General features: G+C 41.7%; 1 protein-coding gene across 9 annotated transcripts in view; it reads right to left on the reverse strand.

The window, feature by feature from the left end:
• The window catches only part of GON4L (gon-4 like), a 73792-nt gene that overhangs the window by 41468 nt on the left and 7547 nt on the right, over positions 1-24777 (reverse strand). For 6 of the 9 annotated variants that reach the window (XM_053208770.1, XM_053208769.1, XM_053208768.1 and 3 more), the window contains 8 exons: positions 21893-22078; positions 6470-6663; positions 5701-5775; positions 5468-5518; positions 2706-2771; positions 2307-2402; positions 1324-1443; positions 581-751 (listed from right to left, as the gene is read on the reverse strand). In XM_053208770.1, the coding sequence (XP_053064745.1) occupies positions 581-751; positions 1324-1443; positions 2307-2402; positions 2706-2771; positions 5468-5518; positions 5701-5775; positions 6470-6663; positions 21893-22078 (959 nt within the window). The remainder of the gene's footprint in view (positions 1-580; positions 752-1323; positions 1444-2306; positions 2403-2705; positions 2772-5467; positions 5519-5700; positions 5776-6469; positions 6664-21892; positions 22079-24777) is intronic. The other 3 variants (XM_027048261.2, XM_027048260.2, XM_053208767.1) reach the window with 2 other exon arrangements.

Consider the following 24777-nt stretch of genomic DNA (forward strand, 5'->3'; position numbering starts at 1 on the left):
GAATACAACAAAAATAAAATAAGATAAAATGCAATACAATGCAATACAATGCAATAACAGCATATGAGGTAAGACGCCATATGTGTAATCCTGGACTGGGTCCCGCATCACGGGAACTTGCTTCTTTTGCTAGAAAGGACATTACTGGGACAACTGGTAAAAATCCAAAAGAGGACTTCACTAGATTAGATAATATCACTTCTTTTCATAACAGAATGTCCTATTTTAGAGAATACACATGCAAGTGTTCAGGAGAAAAAGAGCATTGTGACTGCAACATGAAGTGACTCAGGAAAGCAAGTATGCAGACAGAGAGAAAGCAGCGGGAGTGACAGCACAGCCACGGTAAAGGTCAGGACCCGGGGGCCGGCTGAAGGGGAGGCGTCCTGTGTTCCACAGTTTGAAATGCTCCGCATCACGTACCCACTCCTTCCCCAGGGGCTACAATTCTCCCAGTAAAGCGGCCTGAACCAGAGGATCAAAGGCCTGCAATTTCACAACTTCCCTTCTTCCTTCCCAACCCGAGCAACAGCTACGTGACCCCGTCCGACGTCACCAGTGACAGACCTCCACTGCTCACCTGGAAAGAGTCCATGCACACCGGACTGGAGGCCAGCTCCTCATCTACCGCGTGCAGCTTCTCCATGAAAGTGCTGTCCCTGCTCTGCTTGGGCTTTGGGGGAGGTGGGGGCCCCATGGGCACGACCTCAGCGCTGATGTGCCTAACGGCAGGTGTGGGTACTTTCTCAGCCTGAATGAAAGAGGCAACGATGTTAAAAAGTGAAAGGGAGGGAGGAGAAGAGAAAGAGAGGAAAGGAGAGAAAAGAAACAAAAGAGGTGGGCAGAGACGGGCACATCTTTCATATGCCAGTGATCTTTCCCTTGCCATGTAGACAGAGCTACATAAAAACAGATACACTGTCAAATATATTAATCTAATTAGGTTCCATCCTATTTCCAATGAAGCCAACAGGATGCTGCCTAGGTGATCAAAAGTGGAAAATCTAACAAAAATGGCTTTAGGACAACATTAGAAAAAAGACAAAGCTAGAAGAAAAGAAACCGCTAGTCACCCATATCTGGCTGCTTGGAGGACTCAGAAAAGCACCCCCCACCCCCATCACTGAGCTCCAGTTTTCCTCTCAACTGCTGGCTGACTTAAATAAAGGACTCTGAAATCTGAACAGTTCTGACGAGGCACAGGCAACAGCACAATTAGCGGGACCGAGTGGCGTGTGCTCAAGGGGGACGGCTCAGCATCCCACGGACAGCCACCCTGCGGCGCAGTCCCATCCTCGTCTCTTGTGCTCGGTGCCAACTCACCTCCGATAATACGCCGCCCTCCTCGTCCGTTTCAGTCACCTCGGAAGCCTGCCTCAATCTGGATTTCTTTGCCCCACGTGGGGACGAAGCGGTGCTTTCAACATCACTTTCCAATAAACTCTACAAGACAAACCCAGTTCGTGTTCACATTTCTGCCCCTACGTCATTCCACTGAGTCTGAAGTATCTCAAGAAAATTAATCAATTTAAAGTAAGAGAAAATAAACCTTAAACAGAAGTTTAATATTCGGAAGCTAATCAGATTGGTCTTCTCATTAAAATTACAAGATATTGGCTTAAAATCCTTTTACAAACAAGTCAAAGAATGCGCTAAGAAACAGTATTACACAGCAATGAGAACGAACAAACTGTGGCTGTAAGCAACTGTACAGAAGAATCACAAAGGGTCAGCGATGAAACAAAAAAACAAAAAAGCCAGACATGGGGGAGTACATGTAAGTTTAGAAGCAGCACGCGCAGCGCTGCCCACTTAGGCGACAGAACCACAGAGAAAGAGGACGCGGGTACGCTGGTGGGGCTGCATTTAAGGAGTATGGAGAACTCTCGGGAGGACTGGCTTTACAATTATTTAAGCTGTATTTAAAAATTTTTATTCCGGGGGCGCCTGGGTAGCTCAGTTGGTTGAGCATCTGACTCCGGCTCAGGTCATGATCTCGCAGTCCGTGAGTTCAAGCCCCGCATCAGGCTCTGTGCTGACAGCTCAGAGCCGGGAGCCTGTTTCAGATTCTGTGTCTCCCTCTCTCTCTGACCCTCCCCCGTTCATGCTCTGTCGCTGTCTCAAAAATAAATAAATGTTAAAAAAAAAATTTTTTTTTAATTTTTTTTATTCTGTGCACAGTTCTATACATTAGATGTGTGTTCTATTTCATAATATAAGACACGAAAACATTAAGGGAGTAGTAGGAAGAAGAGAAAATGCTTCGCAGTCTTGGATTTATGCAAAGAAATGAGCAGAAAACTGACCTCTTCAGCCGTCTCGTCCTCCTCTTCTTCATCTGGCTGGTACTCCTCATCTGAGGAGTCATCCTCTTCGAGGTGAATATCCACAAACTGAGGGGGCTGCGTTAGCACAAATTATAGAAAGAAATGAAGTTACAGGAAACACAAATCATACGTATTTGGAAAATAAGAGGAAGAAAGCAGAGCAGGAAAGAAATAATCCTAACAGCACAATGAGCAGCTATAGCAAGTAACAACAGGCAGCGGGTAAAGAGATTCCTAGCGTGAGAGTCAAACCTAAGAGGAATGGAAAGGAAAAAAAACAAAGATCGAATTAAAACAAGACAGATCCCCCAAAAATTAAATAGAAAGGAAGTACTTAGATTTCAAAACTGATGAAGTCTTTCTGGAAAAAAGAATTACCTCTTCCAAGTTTACCTTAATTTCATTGGCCTTCTTAATTGGTGAAATATTCCATGTTGGAATTACCTACCAACAAAGAATATAAATAATTACGTTCTCTTCACCGAAATAGACGGCTTTTCAATTTTACCTCCTCTTCACCATCACAAAGAGCCATCCATGTACCTAACGTGTAGGTGCAGGGATCAAGGAATATTAATTATCTCCAAGGGTATACTCTCAATTGTTTGTCAGAGCTTATCAGATGAAAAGGAGAGAAGAATCTATTTCAATCTAGCATCTCTGCCTTAACCCTAGTGAGACTTTATTAACTATAAGTAGAAAAAGCATCGGTCTTGCCTACTTTATTTACTTATATATTTTAAATAAACTCTACCCCCCACTGTGGGGCTCAAACTCACGAACCTGAGATCAAGAGTCACATGCTCTTCCAGCTGAGCCAGCCAGGCACCCCTGACTTTGTATCACAACTTGGGTTCACATGGATTAATGAATTTGAAAACTATCTGTGAGGCACCTGGGTGGCTCAGTAGGTTGACTGACTTTGGCTCAGGTCATGATCTCACTGTTCACAAATTCAAAAGCCACACGGAGCTCTGGGCTGACAGGTCAGAGCCTGGAGCCTGCTTCAGATTCTGGGTCTCCCTCTTTCTCTCTGCCCCTCCCCCACTCGTCTGTCTGTCTGTCTCTCTCTCTCTCTCTGAAAAATAAACATTAAAAAAAAACTATTTGTAAACTAGAATAATACACATACCTAAGATACTATAGGTGACGGTAGCCTTTTTGACATCAGTATTTTTTTTAATCAATCACATAAATCCAACGTAAATGTGCCTCCCAAGAGCCAGCCATGACCAGTTCTTTTGGAAGGATTTAGAGGTAAAGTATCAAACTGTCCTCAACTTATTTTCAAATAGTACAGGAAAAAAACAAGAGATAGATATAAAGATATAAAGTAAAATATGGCAAAATTTTACAGTTAAATCTAGATGGAATCTAAATTTCCTATAAAATTATTTTAACTTCTTGTATGTTTTAAAATAACAGAGTTGGAGTGAAATGTTTTTAAAGAATTTTTTTAAGGCTCTTACATGCTGCTGACAAAAAATGTCCCTGGAGTGTATGATTTCTTGAGCATTTAAGGTGACCCAGTGAAAATCGGGTTATTGAGCACAACCCAAGAGGCACTGGGTTCTATCTCCACAAGGAGCCTCAGCCTCTCCACATCTCCTCAGCCCTGCCATGTCCCAGCCCCTTCCCTTGCTCTGTTGAACTAGGCCCAGTATAGGGTAAAGGGAATGATGTGATTCTGGTCCACACTCCTTCCCGGCTGTGTTTCTAAACCAATCAGGTTCCCTACTGCCAAATCCATCCAAAAAGGCGGGGCGAGGCAGCATCCGGAAGTGTGCTGGAGTCCTGGAGTCCATTAAGCATTAAGAAGCAGGAAACTTGGACTTCAGTCCTTGCTGTCCCACATACACTAACATCTTGGGCTGTCCAACTTATCTATTCTTATTCACGGTTGGTAAACACAACCCAGAGCCTGCTTTGGATCTCTGTTTCCAAATCAAATATGGAATTACTTTCAATTATACTTTGTATGTCAGGCAGACTTCACAGAACTCCCGTCTCACTGATGGCTGCTTTCATCAGAGCTACCACAGGCTCATGTGTGATTACTTCCCGGAGAAATGAAATTTCACTATATGCAACTGGGGTTAGCTGATCAGACAAAACAATACAATGGCTGTCAAAAACAAGCCAATGCAATCTTTGGCTGCATTAAGAGAAATACGGTACCTGAAACACGGAGGGGATAACCTAACTTTAATCCATACTAGTTAAACAACATCTGCAGCAGGAGACTCCACGCATTTTCCTCCCTTTTAAAAGGGCACAGACAAAGTAGGCACATGCAGAAGAAAAGGATCAGATTAGTGTATGTACTCAAAGCCTTCTCAGGTGAAGACCAATGAAAAACTGAGAGACATTTAGCAAGAAAAGAATATTACAAAAAGACATACTAGTTTTCTTCTACTAGAGGGAAGGTCACGTGGACTTATTTCTTCTATACAGCTGCAAAGAACAGAACCGGAAAAAAGACAAGAACACCAACACGCATCATGAGTCCTCAAGGCAAATCTTCCCTACACTGGAGAGAAAGTGGACCGCCTCAGGACTATCGCCTGCCTGTCACAGGTGCTGAGCACATACTGGACTTGTTGAGTAGGATTTAAATAGGTCCCAGCATCTGCACCAGAATACTCCAGAAGTCTTCAAATGGCTCTCATCTCTCAGTGTGCAAAACAGCCAGCTGCTGTTTCCAATAATGCATGTTCCCAGGCCCTACATCCAGCTCCCCGTTCCGGGTCTGAGGCGAGCCAAGGAATACGCATTTTTCATTAGCACTCCTGAGGGACCCCACGCCAGGGTGACATTGATGCAAGTGCTCCCTGGAACATACTTGGAAAAATGCTATAATGCCACATATAACGTGAATAGGAAAACTGACCCTGCTCACGCTTTCAACCGTGCTAAATGGTTATCTACCCAGCACTTCCAAAAAGCAAGACCTCTGCATCAACTAGAATAAACTCTGATATTGATTCCGCATGTTGTCTCTATTTCTCTTTCACAAGTATTTCAGGATGCAAACCCAGACCATAGTAAATCCTTCCTATATATTTTTCCCCTGCAAATAACCTGTAATTAGATTTTATTTACCAAACTAAATAAAGAAAAAAAAAAAACAGAACACCCACCACTCCTTTTTCCACCACTTCCTTCAGTTTAGAGCGTGTCATTTTGGGCTCCTGAGGCAGGGAAAATGAGAAGAAAACAGTCAATAAAAATCATCACGTGTACCTGGGGTTTTGAGATGCTACCTCTGCCCCCAACCACCAAGCTATTTACACAGTCCCAAGTAACGTCCTACGCGCAGCCCCGTTACATAGCTCAGTTCCCTGACATTAAAGGGTAACAGTCAACTACTCACAAACATGGGCATATCTTCCGTCTCACTGATGGCTGCTTTCATCATAGCTACCACATGTTCATTTGTGATTACTTCCTGGAGAAAGATGAAATTTCACTTTATGCAACAAAGATGTGTAATCTAGACAACGCTCAGTGCTCTGTAACTCTGCTAGAGTGGACACATGTCCACTGCATGTGGACACGGAATGGACAGATGAGAGCCAGAAACTGAAACGGCTTCAGACTGGGGTAAAGCCAGTTCTGGACAGAAGCACACAGTTCAAACTGTAATAAAGCAGCGAACAGATGGATCCCATCGGCAGCTACCAAGAGCATGAATGAGATTCCGAAATAACGGACCACGTGCTTCAGAGAAGCAGTAACAAGCAACGAAGGTTTTGTAAATGGCCGTGTTGATACATATCAAAGAACAGTATCAGCAAATGTGCACAGTAAACCGTTAACCTGGCATCTTTTCAGATCTATCAACCCACCAAAGAGCAGGTCCACTGTGAACATTATCACCTCTGAGTCTGCCAACCACGAGGACAACCCATCAAGTCAGTGGAGGAAGCAGAGGAACAGTTTACCTTCCCAGTTAAGGTCTCTTTAAATGTGTGTTCAGATTTCTAATGTGTGCTGAGTGCAATGAGAAAGCGTGTTGGGAGGGAAAAAGTTTTTTGGCGCACGCACCTCACAAAATCACCAATTCCCATACTAAGAACCAAGAATTCCCTGAGTGTTTCACGTGCTCTCCAAGAGGCATTTCCATCGCGTTCCTTACTCACGTGCAGGATGTTGCGCACGTTGACCGCGGTCAGGTTGTGCTGCTTGGCGCCGTCCTCCAGCGTGCGGTCCAGCACGTCATCCAGCTTCAGGTCACAAGCCCAAGTGCCTTCTTCTTGACCCCTTCCATCTCGTTTCCTCTTGGTACCCTTTTTCTTTTTTCGCCTTTTCTCACTTTCTTCATTGCCTTGCTCTTCTGCAGATAAACCGAGAACACCATCAGAATCTCCAAAACAACCGCTCCCAGAACTTAACCCAAGAAGCCAATCGTAAATGAAAAACAAGCTGCCGGCGCACTGGCCTTGGAAATCAAAGAAGCCTACAATGTGGCGACAGTGACGGTGGAGTGGGGAGAACCGTCGTAGCGGCAACACCCGGTATTTGCTCCCCATCTGTCAGGTACTCTGCTACACACTATGCATATTTATTTAGTCCTCCTAACAACCACGGGAGGCAAGGACTATTATCTCTCCCGCTGTACAGACGAAGAAACTGAGACAGATTACGAACCTGTCCCAAGAGCTAGTAATGACAGGGCCATGCTCTGAAACCACGTTCTCTGGCCCTGGAACCCACAGTCTTAATTCCTGCTCTGCACTGCCCAGACAGTACACCAGACACCCTGGCTTTGTGTTTCAGTTCTGGGCAACCTCGGCCAGAGTCTCATTTTCTTTCTTCTGCAAATATAGACATCTGCCTCACAGGGATGCCACCAGATTAAGGGAGATAACTATATCGAAGTGCTTCATAACCATTGGAATGTTATATGATGTAATTTAACATCATTATTAGACTCCTCCATCTAGAAAGAAGAAAAACAAGGAGCAAACAATAAAAAATTCACTCTGAGCTCTACAAGCAAAGGGGGGAAGCATCAGAGTTCTCTCCATTCTACAAGAAGGGAGCATATATACAACCAGACAAAGGGAAAATCTTCCTGATTATTAGAATCTGTTAAGTCTTGAAACAGACTATCACGTAATCCCAAAAAGACATTCTCATCCGTCCGACGTTCTCGGCCTGCTGCCCTCTGCGAACACGTATTAGAGAGGAGTCACATGAAGATGACCTTCTCTGTTTAAAAGGATTTTGTGACCTTCAAGCCACAGCCTGGCAACATTTGCATCGCGAAAAATCATTAGTGACTTGTGAACACACACCAAGAATCTGATCATTGTGCACAACTCCCAACCCAGTAATTCTTATTCTTAAAGAAATAATTAGATCTGCACAGACTAATCATCACACTGTTCATTTCGACATTATTTTTCTTCTTCCCTGAAGTTCATTTATTTGAGAGTGAGAGACAGAGCACACACACAGGGAAGGGGCAGATAGGGAGAGAGAGAATCCCAAGCAGGCTCCATGCTGCCCAGCGTAGAGGCAGACGCAGGCTCGAACCCAGAAACCGCAAGATCATGACCCGAGCTGAGATCAAGAGTCAGACACCCACCCAACCGAGCCACCCATGTGTCCCAACATTAACTATTTTAGCAAAAAGATGGAAAACACCTAAACATCCAATATTACAGGAGTGGTTAAGTGAACAATGGTACATTCATACACTGGACTGTAACTGAGTCATTAAAAATTGTCTTTTTTAAGCAATTGTGGAGGGAGGAGACAAGTAAAAATGTATTCTTCTTTTTTAACATTGAGAGAAAGAGAGAACAGGCGCGTGCAGGTGTGGGGGAAGGGCTGAAAGAAAGGGAGACCGAGGATCCCAAGCAGGCTCTGTGCTGACAGCAGAGAGCCTGACATGGGGCTCGATCTCATGAACCATGAGCTGGAGTTGGTCACTTAACCGACGGAGCCACCTAGGCGCCCTAAAAATAAACATTTTTAAAAACCTTAAAAAAAAAAGAGCTCTCAGTGAAATGGAAATTTTTCTGATAATGATTTTTAAGTGAAAAAAAAAAGAAAAGGTAGAATTCAAACACGAGCGTCTTACAGTCGTGACACCTAAACCAAATGTGCTGCTTCAAGACGTGCCGCAAAAGGAATATAAAACCTCACAAAGTGTCTGAAGAGTGATAAAGCTCTTGACTGATGCTTTTTTGAGAAAGCAGCAAAGGGAGAAGTACACCGCACGACACACAACAAAACTCCCCAAAGGCCTCTGTATCCACATCTTTCCCCCACGTCTCTCTTACCTCGCCGGTTCTCCATGAATCCCAGAACTCCTCTCCCGTCGAGTCTCCTGGATGCCCTCTCTTTGCGCCCCACCCTTCCTCTCGCATCCTCTCTCATGCAGACCGGTTGGGCCCGGACTGGCCCGGTCGTGGTACTGCCATCTGCCCTTGCCTCCTCATCTTCCCTGGGCTGCAGCTAACAACGACCCAGCAGTTGCAGAACAAAGATTTCTGAGATCCGAAGAAGCTGTGATTCCGCCTTCCAATCCTATCCTACCATGTTATTAGTAACACTGTCAATTACAAAACTGATCCAGGAGGGAAAACGTTTCAAAGAAATGACAGAAGTTCAAACTATTAATACTATACTAGAAGCAACAAAGTTTGTTAACTGAGACATCACCAAAAAATGAAATCTTTATAAAATTTAGACGTACAAAATGTAATCAGAATTCACTAAAATGAAGGCCAGAAAAGGAAACATATAATGGAAGCAGCTAAATTTTATAGAATTTTATATAGTTAGTTGATGAGGAACCAAACTATCCTTTAAAACAGAGCTTCTCAAGGCACCTGGGGGGCTCAGTCAGTTGGGTGTCTGACTCTTGATTTTGGCTCAGGTCATGATCTCACAGTTCGTGGGTTCGAGCCCCACATCGGGCTGGCTCTGTGCTGACGGTGCGGAGCCTACTTGGGATTCTCTCTCTCCCTCTGTCTCTCTCCTGCCCCTGCCATGCGCTCTCGCTCTCTCTCAAAATAAACTAAAAAAAGAGCTTCTCAGGAACCTGGGTGGCTCAGTGGGTTAAGCATTCATTCAACTCTTGATTTTGGCTCAGGTCATGATCTCACAGTTCGAGGGATCAAGCCCCACATTGGATTCTGCCCTGACAGCATGGAACCTGCTTGGTATTCTCCCTCCCTCTCTCTCTCTCTCTCTCTCTCTCTCTCTCTCTCTCTCTGCCCCTCCCCCACTCTTGAGCACACTCTCAAAATAAATAAACATTAAAAAAAAAAAAAGAATGGGGGTGCCTGGATGGCTCAGTCAGTTAAGTGTCTAACTCTTGATTTCAGTTCAGATCATGACCTCGAGGTCCACGACTTTCTAAGACTCACATCCGGCTCTGTGCTGACAGTGCAGAGCCTACTTGAGATTCTCTCTCTCCTCTTCTCTCTGCCCCTCCCCACCCCTCTCAAAATAAATAAACTTAAAAAAAAAAGAACGTAGCCATCATGTCAAATGTTATGAAATTTCTAAACTTTCACTCTCAGTTTCCATAAATTACTTTGTTTCAAACTAGTTCTCAAACTTGGCCCTGGTTCTCAGACCACACTTTGAGTAGCACTGTCTTAGGATATACGCTGAAAAACATTTATCCCCGCTAGAAATAAAATAAAAAATGAAATACCAAAATAATTTAAATGAAGAAAAATAAAAATAATAACAAATGAATTGTGATGGAAGTTTATCATGAAATTGATTTTTTACAATGTTTATTTTTGAGAAAGAGAGAGTGAGCGAGCTCAGGAGCCGGGAGGGTTGTTGGGGGGGGGGGGGGCGAGGATCTAAGCAGGCTCCACGCTGACAGCACAGAGCCCACAGAGCCCAATGTGGAGCTCAAACTCACCAACTGTGAGATCATGACCGACCCAAAGTCGGACGCTTAACCAACTGAGCCACCCAGGTGCCCCCTCATAAAATTTAAATGCAAGTATTTTTTCATGGAAAAATCATTAGAGTTAGCATAATTACATTTAGAATATAAACACGGAATCAAAGTGGAGTTAAACCATCTCAGTGTCTAAATTACATTACGCATACATATTTCTCCTCTGATTTCTGATTGTAATGCTGAGTTTTTATTATGGAGTGTATGTCTGTAAGGAAAATCTAATGCATTCAAATTCCAAAACACTACACAGTCAATCCAAAAAAGAACAGATAGTTCAACTATTTGCTATTCTGTTTTAAAACTAATCCTTTATCTTCTAAAATACTGGGATACCACGGACTCTATGAATTCTAAAGAGTTGAAATTTAAAATTAGAAAAAGGAAGCCCCTTTTTTTTGGCTTCCAAAGACCAGACTGGAAAAGATAAAGAAGAAAATCTAATTTTTCCTTCCATGAGATAGAAGATGGCTAAAAACAAGCCATTCCCTGAAAAATAGATCCAATGATGTAACCAATAAATTGAAAGTAAAATACACTATAAGTGTACTGTAAAGTGGATGAAGTCAGTAAAAATATAGGTGGGTTCTGTAATATCACCAAAATTGCCATGATGTATGAAAACAGTTGCTTAAGAACCTTGTCAAAAACACACCCAGGACCTTTGATTCTGGCCACAACTATGTTTGTTTGTTTTTTTAACACAGGAAACCTTCCCACCAAAAACAACTGTAAAACTATGTAAAACTACAATTTACCCTCAGACAACACAGGTTTGAACTGTCAACATCCACTTATATGTAGATTTTTTTTCAATAAATACGTATAGACGTGTCTGGGTGGCTCAGTTGGTTAAGCATCCAACTTCGGCTCAGGTCATGTTCGTGAGTTTGAGCCCCATGTCGGGCCCTGTGCTGACAACTCAGAGCCTGGAGCCTGCTATGGATTCTGTGTCTCCATCTCTCTCTCTACCCCTCCCCTCCCTCTCAAAAATGAGTAAACATTAAATATATATATATATATATATATAAATGATCCCAGATAAAAACAAAGCAAAGAATTTCAGGATGAATCAAAGCACAAGACAGGTTAGCTCTATGATCAATATAAATGAATACTGACTGGCTAACATAGTAACAATAACGTCTTAGGGATTTAAAACTTATGAAGAAGTACAACATAACATCAATAGCACAAAAGGCAGGAGTAGATATATGTAGTGAAATGGCTATAAAATTCCTGTATTGCTTTGAAAGTGGTAAAAGCACACATTTAAGGTACAATGTAATAATTTCGAAGATGTATATGTTGGGGCACTTGCCTGGCTCAGTTGGTAGAGGATGTGACTCTTGATCTCAGGGTCATGAGTTCAAGCCCCACAGTGGGCATATAGCTCACTTTAAAAAAAAAGAAAAAAAGTTTTGGGGCACATGAGTGGCTCAGTTGGTTAAGTGTCTGACTCTTGGTTTTAGCTCAGGTCATGATCTCATGGTTCATAAATTTGAGCCTCACATCTCCCTCTGCCCTGACAATGTGGAACCTGCCTGGGCTTCTCTCTCTGCCCTCTCTCTCTGCCCCTCCCCAACTTGCACTGTCTCTCTCTCAAAATAAACTTTTAAAAAATTTTTTTAAATTTAAAAACATAAGGGGCGCCCGGGTGGTGCAGTCGGTTAAGCGTCTGACTTCAGCCAGGTCACGATCTCACGGTCCGTGAGTTCGAGCCCCGCATCGGGCTCTGGGCTGATGGCTCAGAGCCTGGAGCCTGTTTCAGATTCTGTGTCTCCCTCTCTCTCTGCCCCTCCCCTGTTCATGCTCTGTCTCTCTCTGTCCCAAAAATAAATAATAAAATGTTGAAAAAAAAAAATAAACATAAATTTAAAAACATAAAAACACATCAAATCTTGGACTACTTTTAAAAATAAAAAGATGCATATTATTAATCTATAGAGTAACATGTGCAAGAAAAAAGAATATAAAACTAAAGAACTAATAACGAAGAAAAATAAAAGTACTTGGTTAATCAAAAGAAGGAAAGAAGAAACAAAAAAAAACAGAAAATTCAACTTACCTTATGTTAAATATAAACTCAACTTATGTATAACGTTAAATATAGTAATACATTAAACATAAACTCAAATTACATTAAATATAAACAAAATATATGAGCTAATTAAAAAGCAAAAATGTTCGGACTAAGTTTTTTTAAAAAAGACTAGGCTACACATAGGAGAAACATTTAAAAACATTTTTTAATACATTTATTTATTTTTGAGAGACAGAGAACAAGTCAGGGAGGGGCAGAGAGAGAATGAGACACAGAATCTGAATGAAGCAGGCTCCAGGCTCCGAGCTGTCAGCACAGAGCCCAACGCAGGGCTCGAACCCACAAACCGTGAGATCTTGACCTGAGCCGAGATCAAGAGTCAGATACCCTTAACCAACTGAGCCACCCAGGCACCCTTAGGAGAAACATTTTAAAAATAAAAGCACAAAAAAGGTTGAAAGCAAAAGAATATAAATACTATATACCATGTATACACGAATATCACAAAGAAAACTTTAAGGCAAGAATATAAAAAGGAACATTTCATACTAATTGAGTTAATTCAACAGGAAGACAAAACAATTCTAAATTGGTATGCATCTGATAATAGAGCTTAAATATATAAAATAAAAGTTGACAGGGAAAAAAAGGATAAAGCCACAGTCATATTTGGAGATTTTGACAAATGTCATTCAGTAACTAATACAACAGTAGACAAAGAAATCAGTAAGGACATAAGAGATCTGAACAATATAAATAATAAACTTGAACTTACAGACATATGTAGAACACAATACTTGATCTAAATGACAAGTGTCTAAATGACACCCACAAAATACATTATTTTTATGGGCACATAAAACAGACCATATGCTCACTAAGGCTCAACAATTTTCAAAGGTCAGGAATCATACGGAATATACTCTTTGACCACAGTGGAATTAGCTAGAAATAAATAAAGAAGTTTAACTGGAAAGATCCTCAAATATTTGGAAAGTAAGCAATGTATCTCTAAATAATCCATAAATCAAAGAAAAAATCATAAAGGAAATTAGAAATATTTTAAGATGAATGAAAGCAAAAATATGACACATCATAGCTTGCAGAACGCAGCGAAAGCAATGCTTCAAGGGAAAGTTACAACTGTGCATGTATATATTAGAAAACAATTGAAAATCTTATAAGAGGCTAGAAAAGAACAAATCAAATAAGGTAAATTTCAGGAAGGAAATAATGAACAGAAACCAATGAAACAGAAAACATAAATAGAATTTAAAAAAAAGAAAGCCAAAAGGTGGTTCTTTGAAAAGATTAATAAAATTGATAAACCTCAAGCCAAATTTACCAACAAAAAAATCAGACCTATCAACAAAAAGTTTCCAACCAGAAATAAAGAGGACAGGGGTGCCTGGGTGGCTCAGTCAGTTAGGAACCCAACTTCAGCTCAGGTCCTTATCTCATGGTTCATGAGTTCTAGCCCCTCGTTGGTCTCTGTTCTAACAGTGCAGAGCCTGCTTGGGATTCCCTCTCTCTCCTTCTCCCTCTGCCCTTCCCCAACTCACTTACTCACTCTCTCTCTCTCTTTCTCTCTCTCTCTCAAAATAAATAAATAAACCTAAAAAAATCTTAAAGATACTCCAAAATTGAGGCACTTGGCTGGCTCAGTTTGGTGGAGTGTGCAACTCTTAATCTGGGTGTCATGGAGTTCAATCCCTGTTGGGTATGGAGATTAGTTAAAAACTAAAACCAAAAAAAAAAAAAAAAAAAAAAAAAAAAATCCCCAAATAAGCCTTTTATAAACAACTTTACATCAAAATATTTGACAATTTAGAGAAAACGTACAAATTCCTTGAAAAACACAACTGACCAAAATTGACAGAAACAGGAAATCTGAATAGTCCTAAAATTATTAAAGAATTTACTCCATAATTTAAAATCCTTTTGACAAAGAGAACTCCAAGCCTAGGTAACTTCTTGGTGAAGTCTTACAAAATTTTGAGAAATAAATAATAGCCTTACATAAACTCTTCCAGAGAGTGGACAATGATGGGAAACTTCCCAATTCATTTTATTATTTTTTTTAATGTATGTTTATTTTTGAGAGAGACAAAGTCAGAACGCGAGTGGGTTAGAGGCAGAGAGAGAGAGGGAGACACAAAATCCGAAGCAGGCTCCAGGCTCTGAGCGGTCAGCACAGAGCCCGACACGGGGCTCAAACTCACGAGCTATGAGATCATGACCTGAGGTGAAGTCGGATGCTCAACCAACTGAGCCACCCAGGCACCCCCCAATTCATTTTATAAGGCCAGTTACCAAACACCAACACGTGAAAAAGACATTATAAGAAAATTAAAGCCAGTACCTCTCATAAATAAAGACACAAAACCTTGAACCATGTATCAGGAAATGGGTCCGGCAGCTCATGGAAAGTCTGATATGTCATGACCAAATAGGTTCATCCCAGAAACGCCAGTTTGCTCTAACACTCAAAACCCAATCACATTTGTCATTAGGTACATGCACCTAAACACAGAGTTTTAAAATATGCAGACCAGGGGCACTTGGCTGGCCCTATCAGTGGAGCACACAACTCTTGATCTCAGGGTCATGAGTTTGAGCCCCACGTGGGGTATAAAGATTACTTAAGGGGCACCCGGGTGACTGAGTCTGTTAAGCATGTAACTCAGTTTCGGCTCAAGTCACGATCTCACAGTTTGTCAGTTAAAGCCCCACAATGGGCTGTGTGCTAACAGCTACAGAGCATGCTTGGGATTCTCTGTCTCCCTCTCTTTATCTTCCCCCACTCACTCTTTCTCTCAAAATAAGTAAATATTAAAAATAATAAAAACCTTTTAAAATGAATAAAAGTATACAGAGCTAAAACTGATAGAGCTAAAAGGAAATATAGACAAATCCACAATGATAATTGGAGATATCAACATTTCCTTCACAATAATTGACAAATAGACCTTTCCCCAAGAGAAAAGTAGGAAGAGAAGAACTGAACAACGTTATCAATCAACTTGACCTAACTGACATTTATAGAACAGTGCACCTCGAAACAACAGAATACATATTCTTTTCAAATACATATGGAAGAGCTACCACAAAGATTATATTCTCAGGGTGCCTGGGTGGCTCAGTCAGTTAAGCGTCCGACTTCGGCTCAGGTCATGATCTCACAGTTCGTGAGTTCAAGCCCCGCGTTGGGCTGTGCTGACAGCTCAGAGCCTGAAGCCTGCTTGGGATTCTGTGTCTCCCTCTCTGTCTCTGCTCCTGCCCCACTCATGCTCTGTCTCTCTCTCTCTCTCAAAAATAAATAGAACATTAAAAAATTTTTAAAGGGGCGCCTGGGTGGCTCAGTCGGTTAAGTGGCCGACCTCGGCTCAGGTCATGATCTCACAGTCCGTGAGTTCAAGCCCCGCGTTGGGCTCTGTGCTGACAGCTCAGAGCCTGGAGCCTGTTTCAGATTCTGTGTCTCCCTCTCTCTGACCCTCCCCTGTTCATGCTCTGTCTCTCTCTGTCTCAAAAATAAATAAACGTTAAAAAAAAAAAAGTTGTTTTTTTTTTAATTTTTTTAAAAAAGAGAGAGAGAGTACATTCTGGGCCCTAAAATAAACCTCAATAAACAGAAAAAGAATGAAATGATACAAAATAGGACCTGAACTCAAGAGAATTAAATTAGAAATCAGTAACAGAAAGATAGCTGGAAATTCTCCAAATATTTAGAAATAAAACTACACACTTCTGAATAATCTGTGGGTCAAAGAAGACATCCCAAAGGAAATTAGAAAATACTGTCAACTGAAGTCCATGAAATATAACATATCAAACAAAATTTGCGGGGCACAGCTAACACAAGTGTTTAACAGGAAAGTGACACATTAAGTACTATTAAAAAATAAGAAAAGTCTCAAATCAGTGATCTAAGCTTCCACTTTAAGAAAACCAGAAAAAGACCAAATTAAACCCAAAGCAAGGAGAAAGAAAACAGACAAAAATCAATGAAATAGAAAACAGAAAAATAGAGAAATTAATGAAATCAAAAGCTTGTCCTTTGAATTCAAAGATGAATACTGAAAACCGTCTAGCCAGAGTGGTTAAGAAAAAGACACAAATCACCAGTATCAAGAATAAAAGAACAGACACCACTGCAGACCCTACAGATAATAGAAAGATAACAAAGGAATATTATGAAAACATTTATGCCAATAAATGTGACAAGGTAGATGAAACAGACAAGTACCTTGAAAGATACCAACTGTAGGGACACCTGGGTGGCTGTCAATTAAACATCCAACTTTGGCTCAGGTCATGATCTCACAGTTCGTGGGTTCGAGCCCCATGGGCTCTGCATTAGCGGCACAGAGCCTACCAGGGGATTTTCTCTCTCTCTCTCTCTCTCTCTCTCTCTCTCTCTCTCTCTCTCAATCTCTCTGCCCCTCACCAGCTCATGCGTATGTACTCTCTCTTTCAAAATAAAAAAATAAATATTAAAAAAAAGGAAGAAGTAATACCAATTCACACACGCTCTTCCAAAAACAAAAGCACAAAAAGGGAACACTTCCCAACTCAGCATGACCCCAATATCAAACCATACAAAGACAGTACAAGAAAACTATTGACCACAGATACAAAAATCTTTAAAATACTAGCAAATCAAATCCAGCAATGTATAAAAAGGGTAATATATCATGGCCAAACGGTGTGGCTTACCCCAGAAATGCAAAATTGCTTTCAAATTTGAAAATCAATCAATAGAATTCACTATATCAACAGATCAAAAGCAAAAACAAAACAAAAGACAATCTCAATAGAGGCAGAGAAAGCTTTTCACAAAATCTAACATCAATTCACCATAAAAACTCTCAGCAACTGGGAACAGTAGAGAACTTCCTCAATCCAATACACCACAGCCATAAACCAGCTTCAGCTCCACGGTGAAAGACGGAACATACTTCCCTGAGACCAGGAACACAGGAAAGACGACCCCTCTCGCCACTTCCCCTCAGGGTTGTACACAGTAAAGGGGGACTGACAAATGGAAAGGAAGAGAAAGAGGGAGGGAGATATAAAGGGAAGAAGAGGAAGAAAGAGAAATGAAGGTCAAAAAAAACCCCTTGTTCTCAGATGACATAATTATCTCTGTAAGAAATTGTTAAAGAATCTATAAAGTAAGGGTGCCTGGGTGGCTCAGTCCATTAAGCGTCCGACTCAATTTCAGTTCAGGTCACGATCTCACTGCACTGAGCGCAGGGCCTGCTTGGGATTCTCTCTCTCCCTCTCTCTCAAAACAAATAAACTCTTCAAAAACAAAAAAGAATGGGGGCACCTGGGTGGCCCAGTTGGTTGAGCATCTGACTTCGGCTCAGGTCATTATCTCTCGGTTCGTGGGTTCGAGCCCCATGTCGGGCTGTGTGCTGACAGCTCAGAACCTAGAGCCTGCTTCCAATTCTACGTCTCCCCCTCTGTCTGCCCCTCCTCCGCTTGCACTCTTTCTCTCAAAAATAAATAAACATTAAAAAATAATAATAAAATAAAAACAAAAAAGAATCTATAAAGTATATACAGTTAATAAATGAATTTATAGCAAAGTCACAAGATATACTGATATACCCAAGCCTACTCTATCTGTATGTTGGCAACAAACTAGAAGTTGAAAAGAAAAACTGACATAAGCATAAAAAAAAAAAATGCATGTTTCATAAATCTAAAACATAAGTGAAAAATGTATATGGTAAAAACTACAAAATATTGCTGAGAGAAATTTTTAAACGTCTAAATAAATATATGTATCTTGCTACGGATTAGTAGATTCAATACTGTTAAGATGACAACTTTCTTCCCAAATTGATCCACAGATTCATTTCCAATCAGTATTTCAGCAAGTATTTTTGAAGAAAATAACCCAATTCTCAAATTTACATGGAAATGCAAATGACCTAGAATAGTTTAATAACCTTGTTTTAAAAAGGCGGGGGGCGGGGGGGGGGCACCTGGGTGGTTCAGTCAGTTAAGCCTACAACTTCCATTCAGGTCATAATCATGTGGTTCCTCAGTTCGATCGCCACGTCGGGCTCTGTGCTGACAGCTCAGAGCCTGGAGCCTGCTTCAGATTCTGTGTCTCTCTCTCTTTCTGCCTCTCCCCGGCTTGTGCGCACGCATTCTCTCTTTCTCTCTCTCAAAAATAACATTAAAATAATAAACAATAAAAGTAAAAAGGACAAAGTGAAGATTCATACTACCCGACCTTGACACTCTCTGTGAAGTTATACTGATCGAGCCTGTGTGGTGTTGGTGAAAGGTTAGACACACAGATCAGTGGGACAGAACAGAGTCCAGAAAAGTCCACACTAATATGGCCAAGTGATTTTTTTACATAGGTGCAAAGGTAACTTATTTTTTCTTAATTTTTTAAATGTTTTTTTAATTTATTTTTGAGAGAGACAGACACAGAGTGTGAATGGCAGAGGGGCAGAGAGAGAGGGAGACACAGAATCTGAAGCAGGCTCCAGGCTCCAAGCTGTCAGCACAGAGCCCAACACAGGGCTCGAACTCATGAACTGCAAGATCATGACCTGAGCCAAAGTCGGACGACAAACCGACTGAGCCACCCAGGTGCCCTATGTGCAAAGGTAATTAAATGGAGAAAAAATATTTTCCAAAAATAGTGCTGAAATAAGTGAACATCCACATGCAAGAGAGTCTCAAACATACCTCACACATGATGATACAAAAATTAACTCAACATGGTTCATACACCTAAATGTAATATGTAAAACCATACAACTTGCAGAAAAGAAACTCTGTAACCTCAGTTTGGGCAGAGTTCCTTTTCTTTTTTAAATCATTTTTTTTTTTTAAGTCTGCTTTCCTCCCAGTGTGCAGCTCGACCTCACAACCCTCTGAGATCCAGAGTCTCGAGGTTCCCCAACTGAGCCAGCCAGGTGCCCCAGGATTAGGCAGTGTTCCTTGATATGACACCAAAACCATATTCCACAAAAGTAAATCCTGGAGTATCTCCCTGTAGCTAACACTAAAACAACGTGAGCAAGATAACGACAGTACTGCATTGTAACTCAAATAATAAAATAAATATCTCAGTCCACACTCACATAAAAATTGAAAAAATAAATAAATAATGAAGAAGGGACACGTCCTCTTTAAAGTTTATTTCTTTTCAGGGAAAGAGAGTGAGAGCATGTGTGAGCAAGGGAGAGGTGGGGGGAAGAGAGAGAATCCCAAGCAGGCTCCATGCTATCAGTGCAGAGCCCAATGCAGGGCCCAAACTCATGAACTCCTGAAACATGGGATTATGACCTGTCTGAGCCAAAATCAAGAGGCGGACACTTACTTAACTGACTGAGCCACCCAGGTGCCCCAGGACAGCTCTTCTTTATAGAAAATACCAATTAATAGAAGTAGAAGGCATGAGAGAAATAAAAAATTGCCATTAGAAGAATCCAGTAATGGAGCATCTGGGTGGCTCAGTCACTTGGACATCCGACTTTGGCTCAGGTCACGATGTCATGGTTTGGGAGTTTGAGCCCCGCGATAGGCTCTCTGCTGTCAGCACAGAGCCTGCTTTGGATCCCTCCCTCTCTCTGCCCCTCCCCTGCTGGTTTTCTCTCTCTCTCTCTTTCAAAATAAATACATAAAGTTAAAAAAAAAAAAAAAGCCTGTTACAGGCAATCTACCAATGGATGCTAAAATTAGTGGACAAAGATTTGAAAATGAACAGGATAGACGCATAGTTTTAAAGTATTTCCTGCAAGATATGTACTAATTACAAGAGGAATGAAGGCAAACAACAGAACAATGAACTAACATTTCACCAAAAATGATCTACAGATGGCCATAAACACATGAAAATATGCTCTGTAGCATTATTCCTTGGGGAAATGCAATTGAAAACCAGGAAGAAATACACCTACTAGAACGGATAAAATTAAACGTCTGACAGCGGCTGGCTGGAGGCTATCAGCTGCAAATCTCACATACTGCAGGTGGGAGTGTAAGATGGTCCCGCCACCCTGGAACACAGTTCAGCAGTTTCTTACAAAGTTAAACATAAACCATAAGCCCCAGCAATGACACTCCTAGTTACTTACCCCGGAAAAATGAAAATTTATGTCTATCAAAGACCTACATGTGAATATTTATAGCAGTTTCAGGCAAAACCTGGAAACAATCCAAATGCCCATCAACTGGTGAACAGGTAAACAAACTGTGGTCCTTTGTTGGAACAGAATGAATACTACTCAGCGATGAAAGCACGAATGAATCTCAAAGGCATCAGACTAGGTGAAAGATACCAGATGCACAAGGCTCCGTACTGTATGACACCACACGCGTGATAACACCGTAGAAAACGGGAACCTGCCAGAACAGAAGGGAGACAGGCAGGTGCCAAGGGCGGAGGATGAAGGCCTGCAGAGGGGAATGAGAGAACTTCTGCGGTCAGAGAGACATCCCATATGCTGATGGTGGTGGCTGTTACACAATTTTTTTAATTTTTAAAAAATGTTTGTTTATCTATTTTGAGAGATAAAACTCAAGCAGGAGAGAGGCAGAGAGAGAGACTCTCAAGCAGGCTCCACAGTCAGCACAGGGGCTTGATCACACAACCGTGAGATCATGACCTGAGCTGAAATCAAGAGTCAGACACTTAACCGAATGGGTCACCCAGGTGCCCCTAGAAGTCTTTATTCACTTGTGTGTATGTGTTATAATTCACAATAAAAAAATACAATCTTTAGGGGCACCTGGGTGGCTCAGTTGAGCATCCAACTTCGGTTCAGGTCATGATCTCACAGCTTGTGGGTTCAAGCCCTGCGTCGGGCTCTGTTGCTGACCACTCAGAGCCTGGAGCTGCTTAGCATTCTGTGTCTCCCTCTCTCTTTGCCCCTCCCCCGCTCACACTCGCAATCTCTCTCTCTCTCTCTCTCTCTCAAAAATAAATATTAAAAAAATTTTTTTTTTACATACAGTATTTCAAACAAATGTAAAGAGGCCTAATCCTATGACCTAGCAATTACACCCAAGGAAAATCAGGTGCAGATGCTCACCCAGACACCTGCAACAGGAACATCCACGGCAGCACCAGTCAGAGTAGCCTGCAACTAGAAACCATCCTAATGCCCGGTAAGAGCTGATGGATTAAGAAATAGTAGAACACTCCAACAGGCTACTACACAGCAATGAAAATGAGCAATCCACAAGTACGTGCAGCAACGGGGGCCAATTTCATAACACGACAACACAAGTGGAAAAAGGCAGTCACAAAACACACATACATATGATTCCACGCATAAAGTACAAAACAGGTGAACCAGGAAGTCAGAATAATGGTCCCGCAGGGGTGGGGTGTTGGTAGTAACTGAAAGGGAGGGCCCTGGGTGCAGGTAATATTCTGTTTTTGATCCAGTTCCTGCTTGCATGGGTGTTTGCAATCTCTGAAATTCAGTGAACTTGGATCTCTCAAGATACGTGCAGTTTTCTCCACATTGTGCTTCATACTATACTTCAATAGAGAGGATTTTTTTTTTAATTAAAAAAGAAAAAAAGAGAAACAAAGCCTACCCATCGGAATGAAGAGTCCGCCGTCCTCTGTCTCATCCTCAGCTTGCGGAGCCAGAGTCCCAAGTGGCTTCTCTTGGGGACAGGCACAGACATGTGACGGAGGGGACTTCCCAGGCAGGGCTCCCGGTTTGGCAGAGTGGGCGCCTAGAGGCAGTGAAGGCATCTCCCCTCCAGACTGAGGTTTTCCTGGAAGAATCACAAGGGTTGCTCCACACTGTGCCCATTTGCAATCATACCAGGTTGCAGAAATCAGCATTTTGTTATAAAGTCCTCTTCAGCTGGGTAATTTCATTAATGATGCACATACCACATAGGTATTCCTCTCTCTCAAAGACAGTATCCTAAGAAAAATACCGAAATCAAAGCTCAGATCCAATTTGCTCACCTAATGTCAGGGAGCTGAACCAGACAATTGCTAAGGTCTTTCTACTTCTAATATGCTTTGAGGTATGCATTTTTTTCCTATGGAGAAATCAGAACCATAATTGTGGGGTGGGGGGTGTCATACTTCTGATGACAAAGGGACATTTTATATGGACAATCATTAACACCACATTTAATCTCTATAAATGATATCCATTACAAAATGTCCTGAACTTTCTGACTCTGTAAATTTTACAGAGCAGTTGAGGAAAAACCACCATCAAATTATAAATACGTGGTTGATTCTATGGTTCACTAGACAACTTTCACCTTTTCATCTCAACTCTTCATCAGTGCCATCGTTCCTTCTTCTGGGGAAGATGGGGTGTTCGAAAAGCAAAGCATTCATGCTGTATCAAAAGTAAACATTAGAACCAAGTTGTCATGAGGAGAAGAATACATACAGGCTTGTGTACGGGCGGAAGATCTACAGACTATACACAAGGGACTGCTGAACTGCCTGCCTGCTTCTAAGACAAAGACCTGGGGTCCAGAGGACAGAGTGAAGGGGTGCCTAACTTTTCACTATGCACCCTCTGTATTTATGAAGTTCTTCCATGTCTGCATATCATAAAGTCAAAAAATTTTTAGGGGCGCCTGGGTGGCTCAGTTGGTTAAGCGTCCAACTTTGGCTCAGGTCATGATCTTGCAGTTTGTGGGTTTGAGCCCCGTGTCAGGCTCTGTACTGACAGCTCAGGGCCCGCTTTGGATCCTCTGTCCCTCTCTCTCTGCCCCTCCCCGGCTCGCTCTCTCTCAAAATTAAATAAACATTTTTAAGAAATCCATTAAGAAGGAAGATCTCATAAAATAAAAATTTTTTTTTCAAAAAAAGATCAGGTTGTTTATCACTGAGCTCTACCCAAAGTAGCCTCTATTCTCTAGACGACTACCTCATCAACATGGCCAGGTTCAACGGGCGTAAACAGGATTTGAAACCGGACCACCGTCCACACTCCAACAAAGAAAAGAAGTTTTAGTGCTAAATTAAGTATGAATCAATCATTGACTGCGTTTACTCTTCAATCTTCCGTCCTCCATTTCTGGAGCCCTTGGTTACTCCATGACGTCGAAACATCTGAGGGCTTTTGCTTTTAACGGGGACTGGACAAGAAGTGAAGCCCTGAGTCTGTCAAATCAAAAGTTCCTCTCAGTCAAATACCTTAGAAAAGAGAACTTCAATCAACAGCACAGCATAGTGCTCTCATTTTTAAAAAAAATTTTTTTAATGTTTATTTATTTTTGAGAGAGAGAAAGAGACAGAGCGTGTGCAGGGAGGGGCAGAGAGAGAGAAGGAGACACAGAATCCAAAGCAGGCTCCAGGTTGTCTCTGAGCTGTCAGCACAAGCCTGATGCAGGGTTCGAACTCGTGAACCAAGAGATTATGACCTGGGCCGAAGTCAGATGTTTAACCAACTGAGCCACCCAGATGCCCCAACATAGTGCTCTCATTTAATCTACAATCTTCATAATTTTTAGGTTAATGGTGTCAACATTTCAAAACTGAACCAACATAAAAGACGTTTTAAACAAACATACGAGAAGCTCACTTTGGTAGCGAGTTTCCATCGCTACTTTTACTACGGAAAGCACATCTGGAACTACTCTAACACTGTCCCTACCGTTTATAGGCTGCACCAGTCTCTACATAGAGAAAATGTTCCTTTTTATTTTTCTTTTTTATTTTTTCAGTTGTATTTAAGTAACCTCTACACCCAACAAAGGACTCAAACTCAACCCCAAGATCAAGAGTCACACACTCTTCCAACTAAGGCAGCCAGACACCCCGAAAATGTTCCTTTCCTATTACCCAATCATGCTGCTTCTCAACTTAACTCTCCTCTCAGAGAACCCCCACAGGCCCCCCGCTTTTCCTTCCCTCTGTCCGTGTGCTGGAGGCTGAAAGCCCCTAGAAACGGAAGCTGAGAAGAGTAAGAGAGACACACGAACAGGGGAAGGGCAGAGAGAGAGGAAACACAGGATCGGAAGCAGGCTCTGCACTGACAGCAGAGAGCCCAATGTGGGGCTTGAGCACAAGAACCATGAGATCATGACCTGTGCTAAAGCCAGACACTTCACTGACTGAGCCACCCAGGCACCTCTTTAAGATTTCATTTTTAAGTAATCTCTACACACAACGTAGGGCTTGAACTCACAACCCTGAGATCAGGAGTCACATGCTCTACCGACTGAGCCAGCCAGGCACCCCTGTACTAATTTTAGTAGTAATTACTGTGGGTAGTAAGGTTGTGGGTGATTTTTTTTCTACCTTAAATTTTTTAGTATTTTTAAAAATGCATATATATGAATTTTTAGTCTTCTTTTCTGTTTTGTATGTTACATTTCTTTTTTTATGTTTTTAAGTTTATTTATTTAGAAAGAGAGCTTGTGCACATGAGAGACAGAGAGAGAGAGAGAGAGAGAGAGAGCACGCACACAGGGGGAAGAAGCAGAGAGAGAGGAGA

The sequence above is a fragment of the Acinonyx jubatus genome, chromosome E4 (genome assembly GCF_027475565.1).
Source record: "Acinonyx jubatus isolate Ajub_Pintada_27869175 chromosome E4, VMU_Ajub_asm_v1.0, whole genome shotgun sequence".
In the NCBI taxonomy this organism is placed as follows: Eukaryota; Metazoa; Chordata; class Mammalia; order Carnivora; family Felidae; genus Acinonyx; species Acinonyx jubatus.